Here is a 23674-nt window from a genome sequence, read left to right as displayed (position 1 = left end):
GCCACGAAATTTGAAAAAGTTATACGAGGGCTGGAACGGGGTCCACTCAGCCTTGGGAGGTCAAATGGGTAGAGGTGGGTTCGATTCCCACCTCAGCTATCCTGGAAGTGGTTTTCCGTGGTTTCCCAAATCTGCAGGCAAATGCCGGGATGGTACCTAACTTAAGACCACGGCCGCTTATTTACCTCTTCCTTGTCTATCCCTTCCTATCTTCCCATCCCCCACAAGGCCCCTGTTCAGCATAGCAGGTGAGGCCGCCTGGGCGAGTTACTGGTCATTCTCCCCAGTTGTATCCCCCGACCCAATGTCTCACGCTCCAGGACACTGCCCTTGAGACGGTAGAGATGGGATCCCTCGCTGAGTCCGAGGGAAAAACCAACCCTGGAGGGTAAACAGAAATAATAATAATAATAATAATAATAATAATAATAATAATAATAATAATAATAATAAATGTCCACCCGTTTCTTGAGGCTGGTTGGGAAAAGCTTTCTCCAGCTTATGCCAGTTATTTCTGGGGTCGATGGAGCCACCCAGCCCCATTTTGAATTTGGCCGGAGGTTTAAGGCGAGATGCCCTTCCTGACACCATGTGATCCTCGAGATGAAAATCTCGACCCAGAATTGACCGGGATTTGAACCTCAGCATTCTGGGTCGGAAGCCAGCAGCTAAGCTACTGAGCTAATCACGGCCCCCTAATAATAATAGTACTAATAATAATAATACCGGGCGAGTTGGTCGTGCGGTTAGGGGCGCGCTGCTGTGAGCTTACATCCGGGAGATAGTGTGTTCGAATCCCACTTTTTCCACCCCTGAAGATGGTTTTCCGTGGTTTACCATTTTCACACCAGGCAAATGCTGGAGCTGTACCTTAATTAAGGCCACGGCTGCTTCCTTCCAAACCGAGATCGATAGCTGCAGTCGCTTAAGTGCGGCCAGTATCCAGTATTCGGGAGATAGTGGGTTCGAACCCCACTGTCGGCAGCTCTGAAAATGGTTTCCCGTGGTTTCCCATATTCAAACCAAATGCTGGGGCTGTACCTTAATTAAGGCCACGGACGCTTCTTTCCCTCTCCTAGCTCGTTCCTGTCTCATCGTCGCCATAAGACCTATCTGTGTCGCTGCGACGTAAAGCCACTAGCAAAAAATAATAATAACAACAAAGCAAGTGTATCTGCTGAATAAGTTCAATCGTGGTCCTTAGTTGGGCACGACGTTGTGAAAATAATAACGGCGTATGGCCTCGAACGAGGTGACACCCATGGGTGACCTACGCACCCGTGAGGATGGAACCCTACCTAAGATGAAATCTAATGTCGAAGCCGTTACAAACATCCAGTCCCCAAGCCAAAGAAATAACCGATTAATGTTGTAATCCTCCGCCCAGCTGTGTATCGAACCCGGGACACCTTGGATTAAGCATACTAACCACTTAGTCAGGGAGAATGATGATTATGATGATTAATTATAGTATGCGCTATTTTAAATAGGGTGACAGGTAACAAGACACAGTAAGATATTAAAGACATAATATTTCTATAACTTAATAGTTTAATTGTTGAATAAATATATACAATCATTATATTATGATTTCTTTTACTTTACTGTTGGTAGCTTCTCACCTGGCTTTTTTCTCTTTAGAAATTATTGACAATTATAACTATTAGATCAACAATCAATCAAGGAGCTCTTACATTCCTGAGCAAAGTAGTAGAACTGTGAGGTTTCTTTTCTGAAACCTAAACCAGTCTTTTCCTTTTAAATAAGAATAAAAAGAAAGCAACCATACATAAATATTTACTGTAAGAATATATAAAGATAATAATACTTAAGGACTACATGTTTCCATAAATTAAGGGGTGATGTGTGAAATGATGATTTACAGTGAGAGAAGAATTAATGGGTGCATTTCTTTTCCATTTTCAAATTAAAGATAAAGAATTATATTTACCTCGATTACTATAAAAGTACATTTCGTCTTAAGAGTTGGGTGTAAAAATCCGTTATGAATCGATAGTGTTCTTAGAGTGTAGGCTTTGAATCTGCAAACTATCGCAGGTGGTGGCTTAAAAGTATTGAACTACAGTCTGTTGGTTATAGGAGGCCCAGGTGGATCCACAACATTGCTAAAATGTGCATTCGGATGTATTGAAAGATGGCCATATTAGAAGATACAGAATTGTTGGTTATAGGAGGCCCATAATGGATCCACAACGTTGGTAAAATGTACATTCGGACGTATTGAAAGATGGCCATGTTAGGAGATACAGAATTGTTGGTTATAGGAGGCCCAGGACGGGTCTCCAGTGTTCCTAAAGTGTAGATTCGAATCTGTTATTGAAAGAAGGCCATGGCCGAGTATACAATACTGTTGATTATGGGAGGCTTTGCCTGTAGGTTACACCAATAACGGTGGCATACGATCACGATAAGTTTGAAGATAACATCAATTCTTATCGAAACGTACATTCTTCGAATCTCGTTTAAAATACGTGAATGTCTTCGTGTAGAAACCATGTAAGTTTCTATGAAAAATGTGATCATTTCACAGCTGAAGACAGTGAAATCAAAAGCTATGCGAAATAACAGACCTACATATATATACAAACAGATACATCTGTTAAAATTGCGCACAACATTCAGGAACTAAAAATGCGTTCCTAATTGTATTCCAGGTTTATCAATATTTTAAAAATGTTCTCACTGACATAATTTTATTACCTTTTTATCAATGAATTATTTATACCTCGGTAAGGTATTGTATTTGAACGTGAGAAATCAAAATTCTCCATGCGTTTAGACATATTTCATTACGTGCAGCCTCTTCTTGATTATTTCGCACTATATAATAATAAAATACATATATCAAGTCTATTCAGAGGTGGTGCACTTAGATCGTCGCCATAAGACCTATCTGTGTCGGTGCGACGTAAAGAAAATAGGAAAAATGGACTTATAAACAAGAACGAGCAAGTGGATTATGACAAATCGAGTGAAATATATTTCTTGTAATTTGCGTGAGTGTGGAAATTCGAAAATGCAGGCATGTTATTGTGCGACGTGATGAGAATAATGTTAGGGTGAATGATGAATGATAAGTTTAGTGATTTATAAATTATTAAATAATATTAATAATAGGTAGTGACTTACAATGTCTGTGAGCACATAGGAATGGATAGACACTTGATACCATAAATAGGGTGAATGTTCCTTAAATAACCTTCATTGCCACGTTCTGTGTTGAATTTCAAAATATATTTTCTCTTGGATAGTTTGTCTTCTTTACGTAGGTAGTTCGGTACAGTTTTAATATCCACGCAAGGGCCCGAACCTCGGCCCTAAATGGAGCACAGTTCTTAGCTCTCTAACTGGTTGCCTCTGTCTCCAGGAATTAACCTGATTCTAAGTTATGAGGCAGGCTGAGTGAATTCCAAAGTCGTGTGCCTCTCCAGAAGGTCTTGCATTTCTATTTTTTTCCCACTCCCTGTCGGAGAATTGAACCCAGCACAACTTTACCGCTACCTCGGTATATTAACCACATTGGAAGAAACGTGTCAAACAAAGTTAGATAAGGTTGAACATATCTCCTGAGTGCTTTATATTTGGCTTGATGTCACACTAGTAGTTTAAGAAAAAACAATCAAATTCTCAGAACACAGTTCAGAATGTCAGGAGAGAGTTGGACTGGCGATTTAACTCAGGTTAAGAGTACTTAACTAGAGTTAAGATTATTTAACTGTAGTTAAATAAATATTAACTACCAAATAGACGTATCAACCACAGTTAAACGAAACGCCGGGGACGAAGTTAGGATTGTCTTAATGTCATCATTAAATGATGGTCGTTTTGTTAAGTCAATTTAACTATTCGTTAAGTTGACTGAACACTTGAGTTCGTTCTCAAAGTTTTCTTTTTTGTGATTCAGTCTTTGATATGCCACGGTTAGGGGATATGTATCCTTCCGTTCAGTTGGCGACCTTGACGAACTCGGCACTGTCGTAGGGCGAATGGACGAAGGTGGTGGTGGCCGACTTGCGGTCGACGGCGCGCACGCGCACGAAGAGGAAGGCCGCCACCAAGCAAGCTACGACGAGAACCAGGAGGAGCATGACGAGACCTCCGACGAAGCTTGGTACCGACATACAGATGTGTTCCGGATCTGACGTCGATTGGATGACGACTGTCTCGTTGTTCGACGCGCCATTCAGCGCAAAGTTCACGTCACCAGGGGCAACAACTTGAATGATTCTGCTTGTGTTTACGTCGGTCATCTCTTGGGCCTCGCGCTTGTACACGTGGGTTACGACGAAAGAGGCCTCTCGACGTCTTCTAGCGCCTTGAAGTTCAAGCTCGACGGATCTTGGACGTGCACCCATGACAGCAAGGTTTCCTTCAATTTCATCAACGACTCCTCCTTTCCTCTTAACAGTGGTGTATGCATTCTGGAATCCGGGAAGAGGTGGAGGTGGGAGGTGGATTTCATTGTCGTTTGGTGGTGGGGATGATGGGTTGGGTGGGTTGGAGGTTGAGGAGCTCTGTTGAGCTTGAGGTGCGGGAACAACGTCAGGTTTGGGTTCAGAGAACGCTCCAGATGGTCCGGATGGATGGCGAGGGTCTGGGAAAGCAGCAGGGACACCATACTCGGACAATAGTGGAGGTCCATATTCAGAGTGGAGATCTGAACCAAGTCCGTTTCCAAGAGGACCTCCCAGGCCAAGAGGTGGTGGAGGACCGTACTCGGCTCCCAATCCAGCACCGCCGCACTTAGGCTCTGGGCAGTTATGCCTGCATACTTGAATGACACACTGGAAGTGGACGTTCATCGAATCTGGGAACTTGAATGCCTGGAAGTAAGCGAAGGATACAACCGACGCTGATGGACCGAAGTTCTTTATCTTCTGGAATCTGCTCATGATCTTTGGTCTGACAACGCAGCCGTACTGATCCACCAACTGGATTGGGGCACGTTTGCCGTCGTGAGCAACGCAGTTACGCACCAACATGTCAAATTTGTTCTCATCGTCCTTGATGGCGAGTACCATGGTCATGGTTTGACCTATCTTGACTATGCCTGATACTTCAGAAGCCCATGGTCCCTTGCCGACTTGAATCTGCATCCAGCACTGCAGGTTGTCTCCCAGGAAGTTGGCGGTAACTGCATTGAGCATGTCCACTTGGAATGGTCGGAATGTGACAGCCTTCTCGTAGAAGTCGTACCAGGTGCAGCGTAGTTTTCGTGCCTGGTCCCATACCTCCTGCACGTAAGGATCGTACTGGATGATGATGGTGTTCTCCACGAAACTGCCGCTAGGAGTTGGAGCTCCGTATCCGCCTTGGTTGTGATTCGCTGACGAAGACATGCCACAGCTGTTGAGGAAGATTTCAAAGGTGGCGCTCAGATGTCCAGTCCCTGGCTTCAGGTGGACGCAGTGTGGATCGCTGTAGAAACCTGTGGATAGAAGAAGAGGTGTATGGATCATTCACAAAAGAGAAAATCACATATTATTGCACGTTATTTCCCAAGACTCTTTTTCCAAAGGCAACAAGATTACAAATAAAGTTACATATAGACCCGGTTTCATTAACGTGGGTTAAATATACCCTGGGTTTGTTAAATAAAGTTACATATGGACCCGGTTTCACCAACGTGAGTTAAATATACCCTGGGTTTGTTAACTTAAAGTTACATATAGGCCCGGTTTCATCAGCGTGAGTTAAACATAGGCTGGGTTTGTTAAATTAAAGTTACATATAGACCCGGTTTCACCAACGTGTGTTAAATATACCCTGGGTTTGTTAACTTAATCAATCAAATAAATAAATAAATAAATAAATAAATAAAGTTACATATAGGTCCGGTTTCATCAACGTGGGTTAAATATACGCTGGGTTTGTTAAATTAAAGTTTCATATAGGCCCGGTTTCATCAACGTGGGTTAAATATACGCTGGGTTTGTTAAATTAAAGTTTCATATAGGCCCGGTTTCATCAACGTGGGTTAAATATACCCTGGGTTTGTTAACTTAAAGTTACATATACACCCGGTTTCGTCAATGTAGGTTAAATATACCCTGGGTTTGTTGACTTAAAGTTACATATAGGCCCCGTTTCATCAACGTGGGTTAAATATACGCTGGGTTTGTTAAATTAAAGTTACATATAGACCCGGTTTCATCAATGCGGGTTAAATATATTCTAATCCTGGGTTTGTTAACTTAGGGTTAGTATTTTAACTCATTCTTACGAGTCACGCGTTTTACCAAGCTCTTTCAGCAGAGGGCTAACTAACGCCGTATTAACCCTCGCCGGAAACAGCTGCCTTACCGATCAAGGAGGCAGTGACTAAAATTTGAGATTATGAACACACTTCGTGCGTGGTTCTTTTGTTTATTCCCTGGGCGGTATTTCGTTTTCTTCCTCAGTTCCGTGGCAGATATTTCTCTTTTGTGACCATGATAGAACTGATTGCAGTGATCGAACAATGGAAGTTCAGAAGAGAAATAGGGGCACGAATTTTTATGCTTTGGAAACCACATTAGTTATTGAATTAGCCACCATGTACCAAAGCACTATAGAATGCAAGAAGACTGAAGGTATAACATTAAAAGAAAAGGAGAACACATGGGAAAAAATAACAGGGGAATTTCATAGCATTGCCCACGTTACAGGCCATCTTGCAACTATATAACGTATTTTGAGGTTAGAATTACTGATTACTTGACAATTGACAGAAAAATAACTCTTGTTGTCTCCGACCATTATATTAAACGACCCTGTGGTAAAAAACCTTAATGCAAACAATACCTTTAGTATAGGAGAGAGAGGCCTGTTCCGGTCAGTTGTGTATTCTAACCTCTCACGAATTTCATCGACGGTTTTTGACAGTCTATATCTACTCAGAAATTGTTCCTCAGATAGATTTTGAAATTCGTTCCTTCTTATTATAGGCCTATTTTTATTAGGAACACCATTTAACAAATCTAAATAAAGCAACTCTGCATCAGACGCATGATTTACGTTGGGCATTTCGCTGTAAACCTCGAGTTGACAGATTCACCCAGGTGAGGGGAGGGCTTAACTTAACTCCAGCCTTAACCTAGAGTTAAAATTAACCATCCTTGATGAAACAATGATGAGTGAAATTCAGAGTTAAAACTGTATTATAACTCGGGGTTAAGGTGGGTTTTTTTGCTAGTTGCTTTACGTCGCACCGACACAGATAGGTCTTATGGCGACGATATGACAGGAAAGGGCTAGGAGTGTCCTTAATTAAGGTACAGCCCCAGAAAACCATTTTCAGGGCTGCCGACAGTGGAATTCGAACCTACTATCTCCCGAATACTGGATACTGGTCGCACTTAGGCGACTGCAGCTATCGAGCTCGGTGAGGTTAAGGTTTAACCCACAATGAAACCGGCCCTCAGTGTTTTATAAGTAGGACATCCAGAAATTTAGTTTCTTGTAAAGTAAACGTATTTAGTCGGGAAATATGAGCATGCGCGACAGATCTATGATGTAGAAATCACAAACCGGCCGGACAAGTCCCGCCTGGTGTCTGCAGCGTAGCAGCAGTGGTTCGTATTCTTTCACCTGCCGCCTGCGAAGTTCGGTCTGTGATAACGTTTCTACGGAAACTGCGATGGGCAATTTAAAACAAGAGGCGTGGGATGCTCAATGCGGGTGTTGGCAATGCTCGGCGCTCATCAACTGTTCTTTGCACCTCAATAAATTCCTGTCCTGTCAGCATTTTCACGCTGACAAAGAGCTGAAGACGAATGTCACGCGCTGGTTTCATTCCAAGGCGGCAGACTTCTACGACACCGGCATACAAAAGTTGATCCCACGGTATCACAAGTGTCTCCAACATTGCTGTATCGGGTGCCAATACAGTTTTTCGTGTAACTATATTATTTTTATTTAATAGGGAAACTTAATTTCCGGATGGGCCTCGTACATTGTGAGCCTATTTTCTGTGGCAAAACGCAGGGAGGTGACTGAGGAGACAACTAGGATAGTTAAGCTAAGAAATACAGTCCAATGCACTACTACTGTTTATTGTTTAGAGTTTATCATAGCTAGAGGAGAACGCTAATCGTGCTGCGTTGCTTCTAGGGTGTCAACAGAAGTCACTTTGGGCAACTGCTTTGACAATGTTTCTCATCTTCCCCAGCGATCACCCTCGCACACACATCAACAGTCTGCCGGCATATTGCAGTACGGAAATTTCTTGTACACGCATGCACAGAAATGGTGTCTGGATATAAGCAAAGCATGGCGTTCCCCCACCGTCTCGCTTAACACACTGCTGCAGGTAGACAGCTCACTACAAGACTGTTGTGGCTGAAATGGACACAGGGGTAGATGCCTGGTTGATACCTAACTTCAGGCCACGGCCGCTTCTTTCCCTTTCTTCTCTATCCCCTCCAATCTTCCAATTCCCCGCAAGGCTCCTGTTCCGCACAGCAGGCGGGGCCTCTTGGGCTTCTTACTGGTCCTCCTCCTCAGTTGTATCCTCGTCTAAATGTCTGTCGTTCGAGGACACTGCCCTTGAGGCGGTAGAGGTGCGATCCCTTGTTAGTAAACTAACTACGAAAGAAAGAGATGCATACCGTACTATGTAAATTCATGTATTCATCTGGAGGAGGTGCAGTTCTTTGCAGACATACTCCCCTAGGAAGTGAGCTGCATGTACCTATTTAACCACGTATCAGCCCTTCTGATAGTGCTAGGAATCGCCTTCGAGGGCGGCAGCTAATAGTGCTAATAGAATACGGAAGTGGAAAGGCATATACACTGAGTTGAACAGTGGAGTATGTCCATATTTTGTTTTCCCAGTTAACAGCCAATTTACCGGACTACTTGGTTCGAGAATGAACCTGTTGCAGCGCTGCTACGATCACATTGCAAGCACAACCATAAGCTCATTTTCCCGAGCATAGTATATCAATAAAGAAGAAACGTCTGATAATGGATGTGTTTTGTGCCATTGTAGATGCAAGACTGGCAGTGCAACAAGTGTTGTGATGCTCTTCGTATTAGTAGTAGGGTATTATAAAGTTTAGACTTGAATTGGTTAAGTGGGTTTGTAAAGAAACAGTAAAAAGAATGAATTTGAGTATGAATCCTTCCAGCCAGGGAGAGGAAGGGTATTGACATTAATCAATTGAGTACTCATCCATCAATTAGTTATCTTGGGTATAATAAACAACCACAAGAATCTCTGCTAACAAGAATAGAACACAACCTGCTGTCTGTTGAAAGGTGAATGTGGATCAGTACCTGAAAGGCCTACAATGTTATATGTACGAAGACGACAATATAAGTCGTACCACAAGGGTACGTTCTCGGACCTAAAGTAGATTACCTTTAGAGAAGATCATGCCGTAGAAAGGTCGATCAAACTCTATGTTCACTCTCATGTGTGTCTTCTCACATTGGACTTGCAGGTGTTTGATCTGTGGCATGTCTGGTGTGGCGAGGGGCCAAGGGTCGTCGGGCCCTGCTCCCAGCCCGGAGCCGGGTGGGGGTCCATACGCTGGAGGTGGAGGCCCATACACTGCACGATGTTCTAGCGGTAGCGACGCTGAGTCAACAAGCGGCGCGTCGGCTCTGGCGCCCTGGAAACACAGAAAGAACAAAACATGTTAAATTATGAAACCATATTCAGATTAATATCCACAGTTAACAAATGAATTGAAGTAATCATTTTGTTTTAAAATCCATAAATTTAAAAATATCTTCTATAAAATATTATCATTCAACTTTTTCTCAGTGAACTGAGTCAAAATCCCCTAATTTTTAAACAAGTTGTGTTCATCTTCCATTCGACATGACCACAGCTTTTTCTTCTACAGTAGTTTTTAAATGAGAAGCTCTTTCGTCATAATTAAGCTGAAGATTTTGCCTAATTATCTGTAATTTGATGCTGGCTTAAGAAGTATAATTTCTCGTTTACCGATTTTTTTGTCACTTGAGGTTCGTTTTCACCAGTTTTACTTTGGTTTTACTGGCTCTGGAAGTGAAGAAATTTCAGGCCCACTAATTCCTAGATTGAAAAAAGAACAAAAGACCTAAAATTCACAGAAAATCCTATTCACAAATATTGGATAATGTTAGGTTATATTGAAAGTTTTCGTTCCGATATACAGACATTTTACAATCTTTCTAGGTCGATTCTATTCGTTTTGTCACGTGTTAGTTCACCTACTCTGCAAAGCCTTTTGGGCAAATCTGTATTATGTGATAAACAGAAGTACATATTCTTACATTACCGTTATTTGAACACATTCCCCACTAGGAAGAACCAATTAGCCACTTACACCTTAGTCTAATCTGCTGTCTAACAGCTCGTTAATGAGTTATTGAAAAACGCCGACAACGCACTAAAGGAAGCGGATAATTGATTGTAAACAAATCCAGAACGTAGAACGCCGTTGCAATATTCAGTATACCAGTACCTCATTTAGGAGATGCCCGGCTCCATGGCTAAATGGTTAACATGCTGGCCTCTGGCCCAATGGTCCCGAGTTCGATTCCCGATTTAGTTGAGTATTTTAACCTTAATTGGTTAATTCCTCTGGCTGAGGAGATACGTGTTTATGCCGTAATGAAAATGGGGAACATTATAACTTCATATTAGGTAGGGGCCAATCTTGACAAATGCGCAGGTCACCTGTAGGGCGTCCTGTACTAGGCCTCTCCGGAGGTCACAAGGCATCGATCAATCAGACTATCATAATATAGTCAAAGCCGAGGAGGAGACTGAGTGAAGTCAATGGAAGTAACAAATCTATTTCGGAAACATCATGGAAATCGTACTGCCTGTCCCAAGCCTGGATAAAGAAAGAGAGAAGGTGCCAGCACCTGCAATAAGCCGGCTGCGCTTTCTTCGTCGCACCTTTATCACCGCGTACAAAACACAAACCAATGTACAAAATGGTTAAAGCAATTAAAGGAATATTTAAAAAAAACATTTTGGGAAAATCAAATGTTCTTAATTAAATATATTTTCAATAAAATTTTACCTAGTAACCGTGCAGGCTGTGACACATCCATGCCTGTGAAACTGTCAAGGTACTGTTGCTAGGCAACACTTCGTCACACATTTAGTTACATGATACTGTTTCGTTACACAAATTTTCGGATGACCTCCAGCTCTAAGGCATATTTATGGCAAAAAGGGAAGAATGAATATATCGGCTTCTACAGTATATATTGGCGCATGGAGGTTTTTCTAGTTGACTCCCATGGGAGAGCTGCGCAGCTGGCTGTTTGTTGATGATTACGATAATGAGCTTGGGAGAGGATGAAGTCCAGTGTTGGTACATAGCCTACTCCCGTCGAATAACACGAAGAGGTCTGATCAATGTTTAACGTCTCCATCGGGCGGACGAATCATAAGTCCTCATTCCTCACTGCGGAGAAGTTTGGAATTGAACACTGGGTATTGGGACGGAATCTAGAAATTAGAAATTGTATATCACTACATCTCCTACCTGTCTGCTTTTTTTTTTTTTTTTTTTTTTTTACAAATTGTTTTACATTATATCGACACAGATAAGTCCTATGGCGACGATGGGAAAGGTCTAGAAGTGCGAAGGAAGCGGCCGTGGCCTTAATTAAGGTAATTTGCCTGGTGTGAAAATGGGAAACCACGGAAAACCTTATTCAGGGCTGCTGGCAGTGGGGTTCGAATTCACTATCTCTCGAATAGTGGATACTGGCCTCACTTAAGCGAATGCAGCTACCGAGCTCGGTCTGCCTGCCTACATTCTGATGGTGAAAATATCTTCAACTAACGGGACTCGAACCTTAACGATTGTGGCCACCAGGCGGGCTATTTGAAAGTGACTGAGGTATGAGCAATACTAGCAACGCTATTCCTTACGCAGCCAGTGACTGGTTGTAGGCTCGAAATTTCAGTGAGCTGGCAAACTGCTATGAAGAGGCATGATTTTTTCACATCATTTTCTTGCGGATTACAATAATAAGGACACTTAAAAGCGAAGTAAGCCGGCCCTACGGTGTAGGGGTAGCGTTCCTGGTTCTTTTCCGTAGGCCCCGAGTTCGATTCCCGGCCAGGTCAGGGTTTTTACCTCGATCTGAGGGATGGTTCAAGATTCACTGAGCCTACGTGATTACAACTGACCAGCTCTCTGACGGTCAGATAGCGGCTCCGGTCTAGAAAGCCAAGAATAACCGCCGAGAGGATTCGTCGTACTGACCACACGACACCTCGTAATCTGCAGGCCTTCGGGCTGAGCAGCGGTCGCTTTGTAGGCCATGGCTCTTCGGGGCTAATGCGCAGTGGGGTATGGTTTGTTTTTAAAAACTAAGTATACTTATTTCATTACAAGTGCGTCCGACTCGTTGGCTGAATCGTCAGCGTACTGGCCTTCGGTTTATAGGGTCCCGGGTTCGATTCCAGGCCGGGTCGGGGATTTTAACCTTAAGTTGTTCATTCCAGTGGCTTGGGGGCTGGGTGTTTGTGGCGTATTCAGCATTAGAAATCATCCTAGGTAGGACCCTCACCTTCAGAGTAATGCAGGTCGCCTAATAGGCCGTCCACGAGAAAAAGGCCCGCACCAGGCCTCTCCGGAGGCCATTCGCTATTATTATTATTATTATTATTATTATTATTATTATTATTATTATTATTATTATTATTACGAGTGAGTAATTACAGTGAAATCATAATACTAGTAGATAATTACTTCGACATTTTGATTTAATATTAGACGTGTAAAGAGAAAAGGGATTAAACGAACAATGAAATGGACAAAACTACCCGTTAGGTTTAATACTCTCGGGAGTATCCAGTAATCGGGAGATAGTGGGTTCGAACCCCACTGTCGGCAGCCCTGAAAATGGTTTTCCGTGGTTTCCTATTTTCACACCGGGCAGATGCTGGGGCTGTACCTTAATTAAGACCACGGCCGCTTCCTTCCAACTGCTAGGCCTTTCCTATCCCATCGTCGCCATAAGACATATCTGTATCGGCGCGACGTAAAGCCACTAGCAAAAAAAAAAAAAAGAAGAAATACTCTCGGACATGAGTTACGGAAGAATCCTAGGAGCCCGGTCACCATGGCGACGAAAAATTATGTACATCGAGCGGTTTGGATGTTGTTTGAAAAATAGTGCTGTCTAATCTTATAACTTACATTATTATCAATATCATAGGAAAACGATTGTACCCTTGCAATCCTCTCCAAGTACCCCTGAGTGAAAATCACTGACCTAGACAATATTTCCTCTTTGCTAACAATGAATACTACAACAGGGATCTGTCCGGCTCCTTGGCTGAAATGATCAGCGTATTGGTCTTCGGTTTAGAGAGTCCCGGGTTCGATTATCGGCCGGGCCGAAGTTTTTAACTGCTTATGGTTAATTCCTCTGCTTCGGAGACTGGGTGTATGTGTTCGTCTCAATAAATCTATCTTCATGTACAGAATACACTTTAGGCCCTTCAAAACAACAAGCAAGCAACAAGCAGAATACACTACTAACCACCATAGAATCACGCAACAATCAGTACATCCCTCAGGAAGAGCATTCCAATTACTTGGTGCCGTCATTGTTCAGTAGAATCTCGGTAATTCGAGGTGGAACTATGGAAAAACTGGGACTTGCAATTACACGAGAACATTACATCACAGTAGTGACGAAAACAAAAATATACATATCGCATTACACTGAAAATATTGTAAAGTGTTTTTTAATAAATAATGCACAGTGAGGTAACTCTGAGTGCAGGAGAACCAGTACCTCACCCTACGTTAACCTGAGTACGCAGTTCGCGGTGCAAATACTCCACAAGCATCTTTAGTATCCCACACACTGAATTCATGTATTGTACGGAAAGGAGACATTTTCAAATTTGTTCAAAGAACATTACTAGAATTCTGCGAAACAAGAAAACCTATGACATGAAACAAGCAAACCAACCCAAGTTTTTTAAAATTCCGGACGCATTTCTGCGCTATACGGAAATGCGTAAAATCATGTAAACTATGAACAACAAAGGTGACAAGTTAGAGCCTTGTGTAACCCCTGTAAGTACCATCAATTCTCACTGCAGCCCAATAATCAACATATATGCCTTTAATTGATGCCTTTACTAAACAGAAAAGCATAGAATAATGGATATGGTTTTTGGACTTAGAAGACGATAGAGTGAGTACAGATTATTTGGTTGCTTCCCTCTTAGTAGCCTTTTACAATATGCATGGGATAAGTTACTGATAATGAATGAATCCTTTCACTCCACTCAGAGGGGAGATAAACGTTTTCCGATAAATCGACAGAAATATTAAGGGTCATGAATTATTATTATTATTATTATTATTATTATTATTATTATTATTATTATTATTATCTTTCTTTCTTTCTTTCTTTCTTTCTTTCTTAATCCGTTTACCCTCCAGGGTTGGTTTTTCCCTCGAACTCAGCGAGTGAAACCCCTCTACCACCTCAAGGGCAGTGTCCTGGAGCGTGAGGCATTGGGTCTGGGGGTTCAACTGGGCAGGAGAACCAGTACCTCTCTCAGGCGGCCTCACGTGCTATTATGAACAGGGGCCTTGTGCCGGGATGAAAAGATCGGAAGGGATAGACAAGGAAGAGGGAAGGAAGCGGCCGTGGCTTGAACTTAGGTACAATCCCGGCATTTGTCTGGAGGAGAAGTGGGAAACCACGGAAAACTACTTCAAGGATGACTGAGGTAGGAATCGAACACCCTCTACTCTGTTGACCTTCCGAGGCTGACTGGACCCCGTTCCAGTCCTCATACCACTTTTCAAATTTGGTGACAGAGCCGGGAATCGAAACCGGTCCTCCGGTGGTTGCAGCTAATCACACTAAGCACTACACCACAGATGCGGGCATTATTATTATTATTATTATTATTATTATTATTATTATTATTATTATTATTATTATTATTATTATTATTATTATTATTATTATTAATAGCCAGCCCTGTGGTGTAGAGATAAAGTATCTGTCTCTTATTCAAAGGCCCTGGGTTCGTTTTTCGTCCAGTTCAAGGATTTTCATTCTGGACTGACGAGTATAACGAGTTGCACTTGATGCGAGATGTTCTTAAGTTCTCAGTTGCAGGAGGAAAGCGCACTGTGTGAAGATGACGCTACTGGGCTAGTGTGCATAGACGAACACTGGTTGCTATGGTTACAGTGGTGCCCAAAAATTAATCCCTGTTAAAAACAGCTTAGGTTAAACATTGTACGACCCATCTCAGTAGTGATGAAAGCAAAGACATTGTCAATTACTGTTTTAACGAAGAGCACGATTTCTGAGCAGCAACGTCACGCCACCGTCTCTAAACAGCAAGTTGTCTGTCGGGGTCGCTTCGGGCTGTTGTTCGATGTAACACATAGTTGTCTCTAGTGTTAGGGGAACTGCCAGACTGCGTTCAAGGTGTACTGTGCTCAGCTTTCGCCTCCTATAACTGTCCATAACTGAGTAAAACTAATCTACCAAACATTGAAAATGGCATGTACAGTAGAAACCCTAGACGGCTTCAATTTAAAATACGTTCACAATATAACTGACACTATACGATTATTATTATTATTATTAAAGAATTTACCGAACTCGATAACTGCAGTCGCTTAAGTGCGGCCAGTATCCAGTATTCGGGAGATAGTAAGTTCGAATCCCACTGTCGGCAGCCCTGAAGATGGTTTTCCGTGGTTTCCCATTTCACACCAGGAAAATGCTGGGGCTGTACCTTAATTAAGGCCACGGCCGCTTCCTTCCCACTCCTAGCCCTTCCCTGTCCCATCGTCGCCATAAGACCTAGCTGTGTCGGTGCGACGTAAAGAAAAAAAATAAAGAATTTGGCCAATTATACGGGGTGTCTCAAACCTTTTGGGTCAAATTGAAACAGGTGATATGGGTCAACAACCGATAATATTGAGATACGGAAGTAATGGTCGGAAATGCATATTTATTGTGTTTATAGACATACATAGCATAACAACATAGCTCATAGTAATTGTACAAAGTGACGACAATCAGTCCCAATGCATGTATTGCAACGGCGCAAGCAGTTCTGCCGCACTCTCACAAAGGTTCCGGGTGTCTGTATCCCTTGTTGTCGGCGAAAGGATGTGGTTTCAACACCACAGTGCACCAGCCTTCTTCGATGTACACTCATCTTGGATTGGAAGGGGAGGTCCTGTCCCATGGCCAGCGCGATCGCCGGATCACGCACCTCTGGACTTTTTCCTTTGGGGTTACGTTAATTCGTTGGTGTATGAAACTGCTCGTAGAAACGGACGAAGGCCTGGTTGCTAGGGTCCAAGCTGCCTGCCTCCTGGTACAACAGATACTTTGAACAATTACTATGAGCTACGTTGTTGTTATGTTGTGTACGCTGTGTATGTCTATAACACAATGAATATGCATTTCCAACCATTGGTTCCCTATCTCAATATAATCGGTTGTGGACCCACTATCACCTGTTACAATTTGACCCAAAAGATTTGAGACACCCTGCAGACCGCTTGGAACCTAAGACTGTGGTACAGTATTTTTCTTTTCTTTACAGAACTTCTTCATACGTCGGCTGATCGCCTGCCTCGGTTCCTCCGATAACACTCACAGACGTTCCCGTCAAATTTGTCCTTTTTCAATTAAAGTTTTTGAACGTTGTTTGAAATGCCCTCTGTTTATCAGTGCAAGTATTTCATTCATATCTGTAACACTCCTGGAGTTGTGATGCGAAATATGTAGAAGTGTCATCAGATTGAGCCTTTTAAATTCCTCTTAACCACGCCCAATCTCAAAAATAGAAAAACACATTTCCTTAATAACATTAAAAATACTGTATTTAAGATATTGGCGTGAAATTTTGTATGCATGTGTATTTAATGGGTAAGGTAAGGGTTATTCTACCCGAAGGCAGGTCCGAATCTCCGCAGAGGTGTTCCTGAGCCGGACTTTACGTGCGGTAGGGTGGCCAGTTCCTTTCCGCTCCTCCATTCCCTTACCCCCCACCACGAGCGCGTGGCAACCCATCCAACTCCTGACCACGCCCAATGTTGCTTAACTTCGGAGATCTCACGGGATCCGGTGTTTCAACACGGCTACGTCCGTTGGCTTATTTAATGGAGAAGAACAAAATGTTCCGTAATTTTACTGCTTTTAACACTCATTGTTTACTTTTAGAGAATGTATTCTGTATGAGAGAAGCCTCCGTTGCTGAGGCGACAATGCGCCGGCCTCTCAGTGCTGGGTTCCGTGGTTCAAATCCCGGTCACTCCATGTGAGATTTGTTCTGGACAAAGCGGAGGCGGGATAGGTTTTTTTCCGGGTACTCCAGTTTCCCATTTCAATATCATGTCAATTCATCTGTCAGTGATTTCATTAATCATTGCCCCAGAGCAGTGTGACAAGCTTCGGCAGCCGGCACAATTCCTATCCTCGCCACATTTTAGTAGTAGTAGTGTAAATTATCTGGGAATCGGCTAAAAGATTCACATTGCACAACCACTATTTTGAATAGATAACATTTTGTAACGATGCATGATGGTCAGTATATAAATATATGCATTGAGTATTGAGTGTTTGTCAGTAACGCATTTTGTTGCTAAGTAAGAAAAGATTGTCCACCTCTGTGTTGTAGTGGTTAGTGTGATTAACTTCCACCCCCGGAGGCCCGGGTTCGATTCCCGGCTCTGCCACGAAATTTGAAAAAAAGTGGTACGAGTGCTGGGTCGAGGTCCACTCCTCCTCGGGAGGTCAACTGAGTAGACGTGGATTCGATTCCCACCTCAGATATCTTGAAAGTGGTTTTCTGTGGTTTTCCACTTCTCCTCCAGGCAAATGCGGGTACCTTAAGGCCACGGTCGCTTCTTTCCCTCTTCCTTGTCTATCCCTTCCAATCTTCCCATCCCCCATCAAGAGTCTGAAGCTCCAGGACACTGCCCTTGAGGCGGTAGAGGTGGGATCCCCCGCTGAGTCCGAAGGAAAAACCGACCCTGGAGGGTAATCGGATAAAGAAAAAGTAAGAAAAGGTTAAATGTAGCCTATTTTCAGACATAAAATAAACTCTTTTCCCCACCCCGAGGTAGTACAGCTCTTTTCAGACACACCCCCAATGGAGGTGAGCTGAATGTACCATTTTAACCACATACCGGCCCTCCTGTCATTCTTAAATTTCCGGCACTACCAGAACTCGAACCCGGGCTTCTGTGGACGGCCTCTAATAGTGCTACGGGGGCGTGCATTTTCAGGGATTGAAGTTGAAGACTTTAATCAAATTTGACCTCGTTAACTAAATTGCCATGTTTACAGTGTAGATACACGTTATGGTATGCGAACTCTTGTCTTAAATTACGATGTGTTGAAACGCGGTCCACGCGCTGAAGTAACTGGTTATAACGCATGACTAACAGTTTCAGAGGGGGGGAAAAAATTGGTTCATGCCACATACCGGGAATCCGACTTCTTACTTGTCTGTCGCACATCCAGTATTGAAACCTGTTACCTCACAATCTCCGTTGTTACCTAGAATTCCCAGTGCCTTACTTGAACAAGCCGGTCGAATCAGTTCATCTACAGACCTTGTTATTACGGTGGGATTACAAGGAAAGTGTATTAAGTCCAAAAATGCAAAGAACGTAATGTTCCTTGTTTAGGGAGAACGAACTAATTCCGAGCTCAGTTGCTAAGCAATGAACCTTCGCGAATTGAATCCATTAATATGTAGTACATTCAGAAGCGTCAACGTCTGTGGTGTAGTGTGATTAGCTACCAACCCCAAAGTCCCGGGTTCGATTCCTGGCTCTGCCACGAAATTTTTGAAAAGTGGTTCGAGGACTGGAACGAGGTCCACTCAGCCTCGAGAGGGTATTATTATTATTATTATTATTATTATTATTATTATTATTATTACTATTATTATTAATATTAATATGAATCCTGAGGTAAAACCAGCCCTGGACCGTACGTTGATGTAACAATAATAATAATCATCATCATCATCCGTTTACCCTCCAGGTTCGGTTTTTCCCTCGGACTTAGCGAGGGATCCCACCTCTACCGCCTCAAGGGCAGTGTCCTGGAGCTTCAGACTCTTGGTCGGGGGATACAACTGGGGAGTATGACCAGTACCTCGCCCAGGCGGCCTCACCTGCTGTGCAGAACAGGGGCCTTGTGGAGGGATGGGAAGATTGGAAGGGACAGGCAAGGAAGAGGGAAGGAAGCGGCCGTGGCCTTAAGTTAGGTACCATCCCGGCATTTGCCTGGAGGAGAAGTGGGAAACCACGGAAAACCACTTCCAGGATGGCTGAGGTGGGAATCGAACCCACCTCTACTCAGTTGACCTCCCGAGGCTGAGTGGACCCCGTTCCAGCCCTCGTACCACTTTTCAAATTTCGTGGCAGAGCCGGGAATCGAACCCGGACCTCCGGGGGTGGCAGCTAATAACGCTAACCACTACACCACAGAGGCGGCTAACAACAACAACAACAACAACAATAATAATAATAATAGTAATAATAATAATAATAATAATAATAATAATAATAATAATAATAATAGGGAAGAACTCAAGAGGTTAGGAATTGCAGATGAAGAATGTCGTGATAGAGACCAATTCAGGAAAAGACTTTCCAACATAAAAGTTCTGGTTGAAGAAAAGAAAGAGCGCAGAGGGGGAAGATGGACTGAAGAGAGAAGAGCGCAACATTCTGAAAGAATGAAGGCACTGTGGAGAAAGAGGAAGGAAGAAGGGATGATTAGAAGGAAGTGAAGTGGTATTGGCGTGGTCCTAAGTTTGGCCGGTTCGCAAGAAAGAAAGAAATAATAATAGGCACAGCCCCGGAGACACGAGCTCGATTCCCGGCTCTAACACAACATTTTTGAGAAGTGGTTCAGGGACTAGAATGGCGTCAACTCAGCCTCGGGAGGTCAACTAACTAGAGTGGGGGTACTATTCCCACCGCAGTCATCCTCAAAGTGGTTTTCCGTGGTTTCCCACTTCTCCTCCAGGCAAATGCCGGGATGGTAAACTTAAGGCCACGGCCGCTTCTTTCCCACTTCCTTGCCTATCCCTTCCAATTACCACGAGGCCCGTGTTCAGCATAGCAGGCGAGCTCGCCTGGGCGAGTTACTGGTCCTCCACTCCAGTTGTATCCTGGACCAAATGTCTCACGCTGCAGGACGCTGAGTCCGGGGGGAGAAACAGACCCGGAAGGTACGCTGATGTTTCAATAATAATAATAATAATAATAATAATAATAATAATAATAATAATAATAATAATAATAATAATAATAATAATAATAACTGCCGCCCGCAGAGGCCCGGTTTCGATTCTCGGCACTGCCACGAAATTTAAAAGGTACGAGGGCTGGAACGGGGTCCACTCAGCCTCGTGAGGTCAACTAACTAGAGTGGGGTACGATTCCCACCTCAGCCGTCCTCAAAGTGGTTTTCCGTGGTTTCCCACTTCTCCTCCAGGCCAATGCCGGGATGACACCTAACTTAAGGTCACGGCCGCTTCCTTCCCTCTTCTTTGCCTACCCCCTGCAAGGCCCCTGTTCAGCATAGCAGATGAGGTCATCTGGGTGAGGTACTTCGTGGTGCTAGAGTGTTGTGACTGATATCGTATAACTCTATCGTACTAGTTATCATAAGTCTTCACAACTTCCATAACTTCGTGGCCAGGTCGGTGCTAAGTTTGCAAAATGTTTAAATATCCCCTGTCTAAAAATAAATCAGAAACCACCATAAACGCGTTCAGGAAAATAAAAGAAGAATCTGAGCAATCGTGTAAGTACAAGAACCTGCCAAAGAGTACCATCAGCGGGGCGTACAACCCAGCACTTTTAGCGCGTCTATTGCTGTTACCTTTAATTTAAGACCTCCTTGGAATAAGGATGTAACCAACAACATCCACAAAAAGCCTTGTACTGCATATGACTCCAGTTCCTTACACATATCACATACCCCCAAACATACCCCTTGTGGGTGGGGGCAGTAGAATAATCACGGTAACCACTGCCTGACGTAAGAGGCGATTAAAAGAGGCCCTATCGGACGGTACTAATGTCGTGGCTGAACAAATTCTACAGAAGAAATTACCTGTTTTACATTTTCCTCAAGAAAAATGTGATTTCACTTCAAAGGAAAAGCCTTATTTTATTATCATCATCATCATCTGTTTACCCTCCAGGTTCGGTTTTTCCCTCGGACTTAGCGAGGGATCCCACCTCTACCGCCTCAAGGGCAGTGTCCTGGAGCTTCAGACTCTTGGTCGGGGGATACAACTGGGGAGTATGACCAGTACCTCGCCCAGGCGGCCTCACCTGCTATGCTGAACAGGGGCCTTGTGGAGGGATGGGAAGATTGGAAGGGATAGGCAAGGAAGAGGGAAGGAAGCGGCCGTGGCCTGAAGTTAGGTACCATCTCGGCATTCGCCTGGAGGAGAAGTGGGAAACCACGGAAAACCACTTCGAGGATGACTGAGGACAGAATCGACCCTCCGAGGCTGAGTGTACCCCGTTTCAGTCCTCGCACCACTTTTCAAAACTCGTGGCAAAGGAGGGAATCGAACCCCGACCTGCGGGGGTGGCAGCTAATTGCACTAACCACTATACCACAGACGCGGACATTTTTCATCATTTAAAATATAGGCCTATATAATAAGAGGATTTTTAAAATTTTAATTATCAAAACATTTCGTTTCATCTCGTACCTTTAGGGGCCGATGACCTAGATGTTAGTCCCCTTTAAATAACAAGCAACATCAACATTATCCTAACCAGAATTCATTTGGAAAATCTTCCTCAATTTGGTGGTCGTAATGGTTTTTGCCCATATCTCCAGGAATTTCATCCAGGTCACTTTCTACCTGCCAGTCTGTTTCAAGTCGTCTCTTACTCTCAGTCAGATGCCTCTGTGAATGAGTGGTAGAGTGTCGGCTTGCGGACTTGAAGATATCGGGTTCAAACCCGGCAGGGGAAGTCGATTTTTGAAGTGCGGAAAAAGAGTTCTATTCGACCCTCCATGTCGTACAGTGTCGGCATGTAAAATATCTCTGATGACACATTTGGTGTTCACCCAACAAAATTCATTAAATCTCAGCCATAGACGCCTTAGCTGTGTCTTGGTATGGCTTCCACTTACTTGTGCCAGGCTCCTCACCTTCATCTTTTCTATTGGACCTTCCTTGGTCAACTCTTGTTCTTTTCCGATCCCGATTATTCGAGGGCTACACCCTTCGTGGACCTTATATTCCTCTGGCCGATACTTTCATATTTCGAAATGTCGGATCCCTTCCGTTTCTCCTCTAATTCGTGTGAATAGAGGATGGTTGAACAGTTGTACATCCTCTTAAAACAATAATCACCACCACCATTAGTCCACACACACAGACAGCGACCGGAATATCTGTATAGATACAGGTGTTTCTTGACAGAGAAACAATATTACGATGATTCAGCATTCATGTTCCTGTACGACCTCGATGTTGTTATTTCCAGGTCAGCTATGAATATCCATGAGCCTTTCTCCTAATTAGACCGTATATTGTAGGCTTGATGAAATCTCTTCGTAATGGAAGTACATACTGTGTCATTGTATGGTCAACAGCTCAGTGTCCCACCACATAGGATGTTTGTTATACGGGTCCCGTACATGGGAGGACCCTTCTTCGTTCCTAGAATACGAATTCCCATTCACATGCAGTTTGTCGTAAGAACCACTGAAGAACCTAGACTTGAACCGGAAAAGCACTATTTTGCGTGCTAGTAAATTTATTGACAGGTCTAAATTCGGAATTGACAGTTTCAGGTTGGATCATACAATCCTTAATAGGGCTGATGACGGGACCGGAGTACTGACCCTTTACGGTGGTTATACATTACGCCATTGCCAGTTACCAGGAGCCTAAATACCAGAGTATCCATTTCGGCAGTTACCCCAAGCAAAAGTACCTGGGCACCCGTTACGGCGGTTACCAGAAGCAAAAGTACCAGGGTACTCATTACGCCAGTTATCCCAAGCAAAAAATACTTGGCCGTGCAGTTAAGAGCGCGCAGCTGTGAGCTCGCATCCGGTAGATAGTGGGTTCGAACCCCACTGTCGGCAGCCCTGAAGATGGTTTTCCGTGGTTTCCTAGTTTCACACCAGGCAAATGCTGGGGCTGTACCTTGATTAAGGCCACGGCCGCTTCCTTCCCATTCCTAGGCCTTTCCTGTCCCATCGTCGCCATAAGACCTATCTGTGTCGGTGCGACGTAAAGCAACTAGCAAAAAAAAAAAAAATACTTGAGTACCCATTACTGCGGTTATCAGAAGCAAAACTACCAGAGTACCCATTACGCCAGTTATCCCAAGAAAAATACCAGGGTATCCATTCCGACAGTTACCCTAAGCAAAAATACCAGGGTATCCATTACGTCAGTTACACTAAGCAAAAATACCAGGGTATCCATTACGACAGTTAGCCTAAGCAAAAATACCAGGGTATCCATTACGACAGTTACCCTAAGCAAAAATACCAGGGTACCCATTACGACAGTTACCCTAAGCAAAAATACCAGGGTATCCATTACGACAGTTACCCTAAGCAAAAATACCAGGGTATCCATTACGACAGTTGCCCTAAGCAAAAATACCCGGGTACCCATTACGACAGTGACCCT

At 43.5% G+C, this 23674-nt stretch overlaps 1 protein-coding gene across 2 annotated transcripts in view; it reads right to left on the bottom strand.

Moving 5' to 3' along the window:
- Positions 1–1598: 1598 nt before the first annotated feature.
- Positions 1599–23674, bottom strand: part of dyl (dusky-like) — a 147609-nt gene continuing 125533 nt past the window's right edge. For both annotated transcript variants that reach the window (XM_068229313.1, XM_067155125.2), the window contains exons 3-4: positions 9365–9617; positions 1599–5449 (exon numbers count right to left, since the gene is read on the bottom strand). In XM_068229313.1, the coding sequence (XP_068085414.1) occupies positions 3966–5449; positions 9365–9617 (1737 nt within the window). In that variant the 3' untranslated portion in view covers positions 1599–3965. The remainder of the gene's footprint in view (positions 5450–9364; positions 9618–23674) is intronic.

This window comes from Anabrus simplex, chromosome 10 (genome assembly GCF_040414725.1).
Source record: "Anabrus simplex isolate iqAnaSimp1 chromosome 10, ASM4041472v1, whole genome shotgun sequence".
NCBI lineage: Eukaryota > Metazoa > Arthropoda > Insecta > Orthoptera > Tettigoniidae > Anabrus > Anabrus simplex.
Note: the sequence above shows the minus strand (reverse complement) of the source record. Positions and strands in the feature narration are given on the sequence as shown.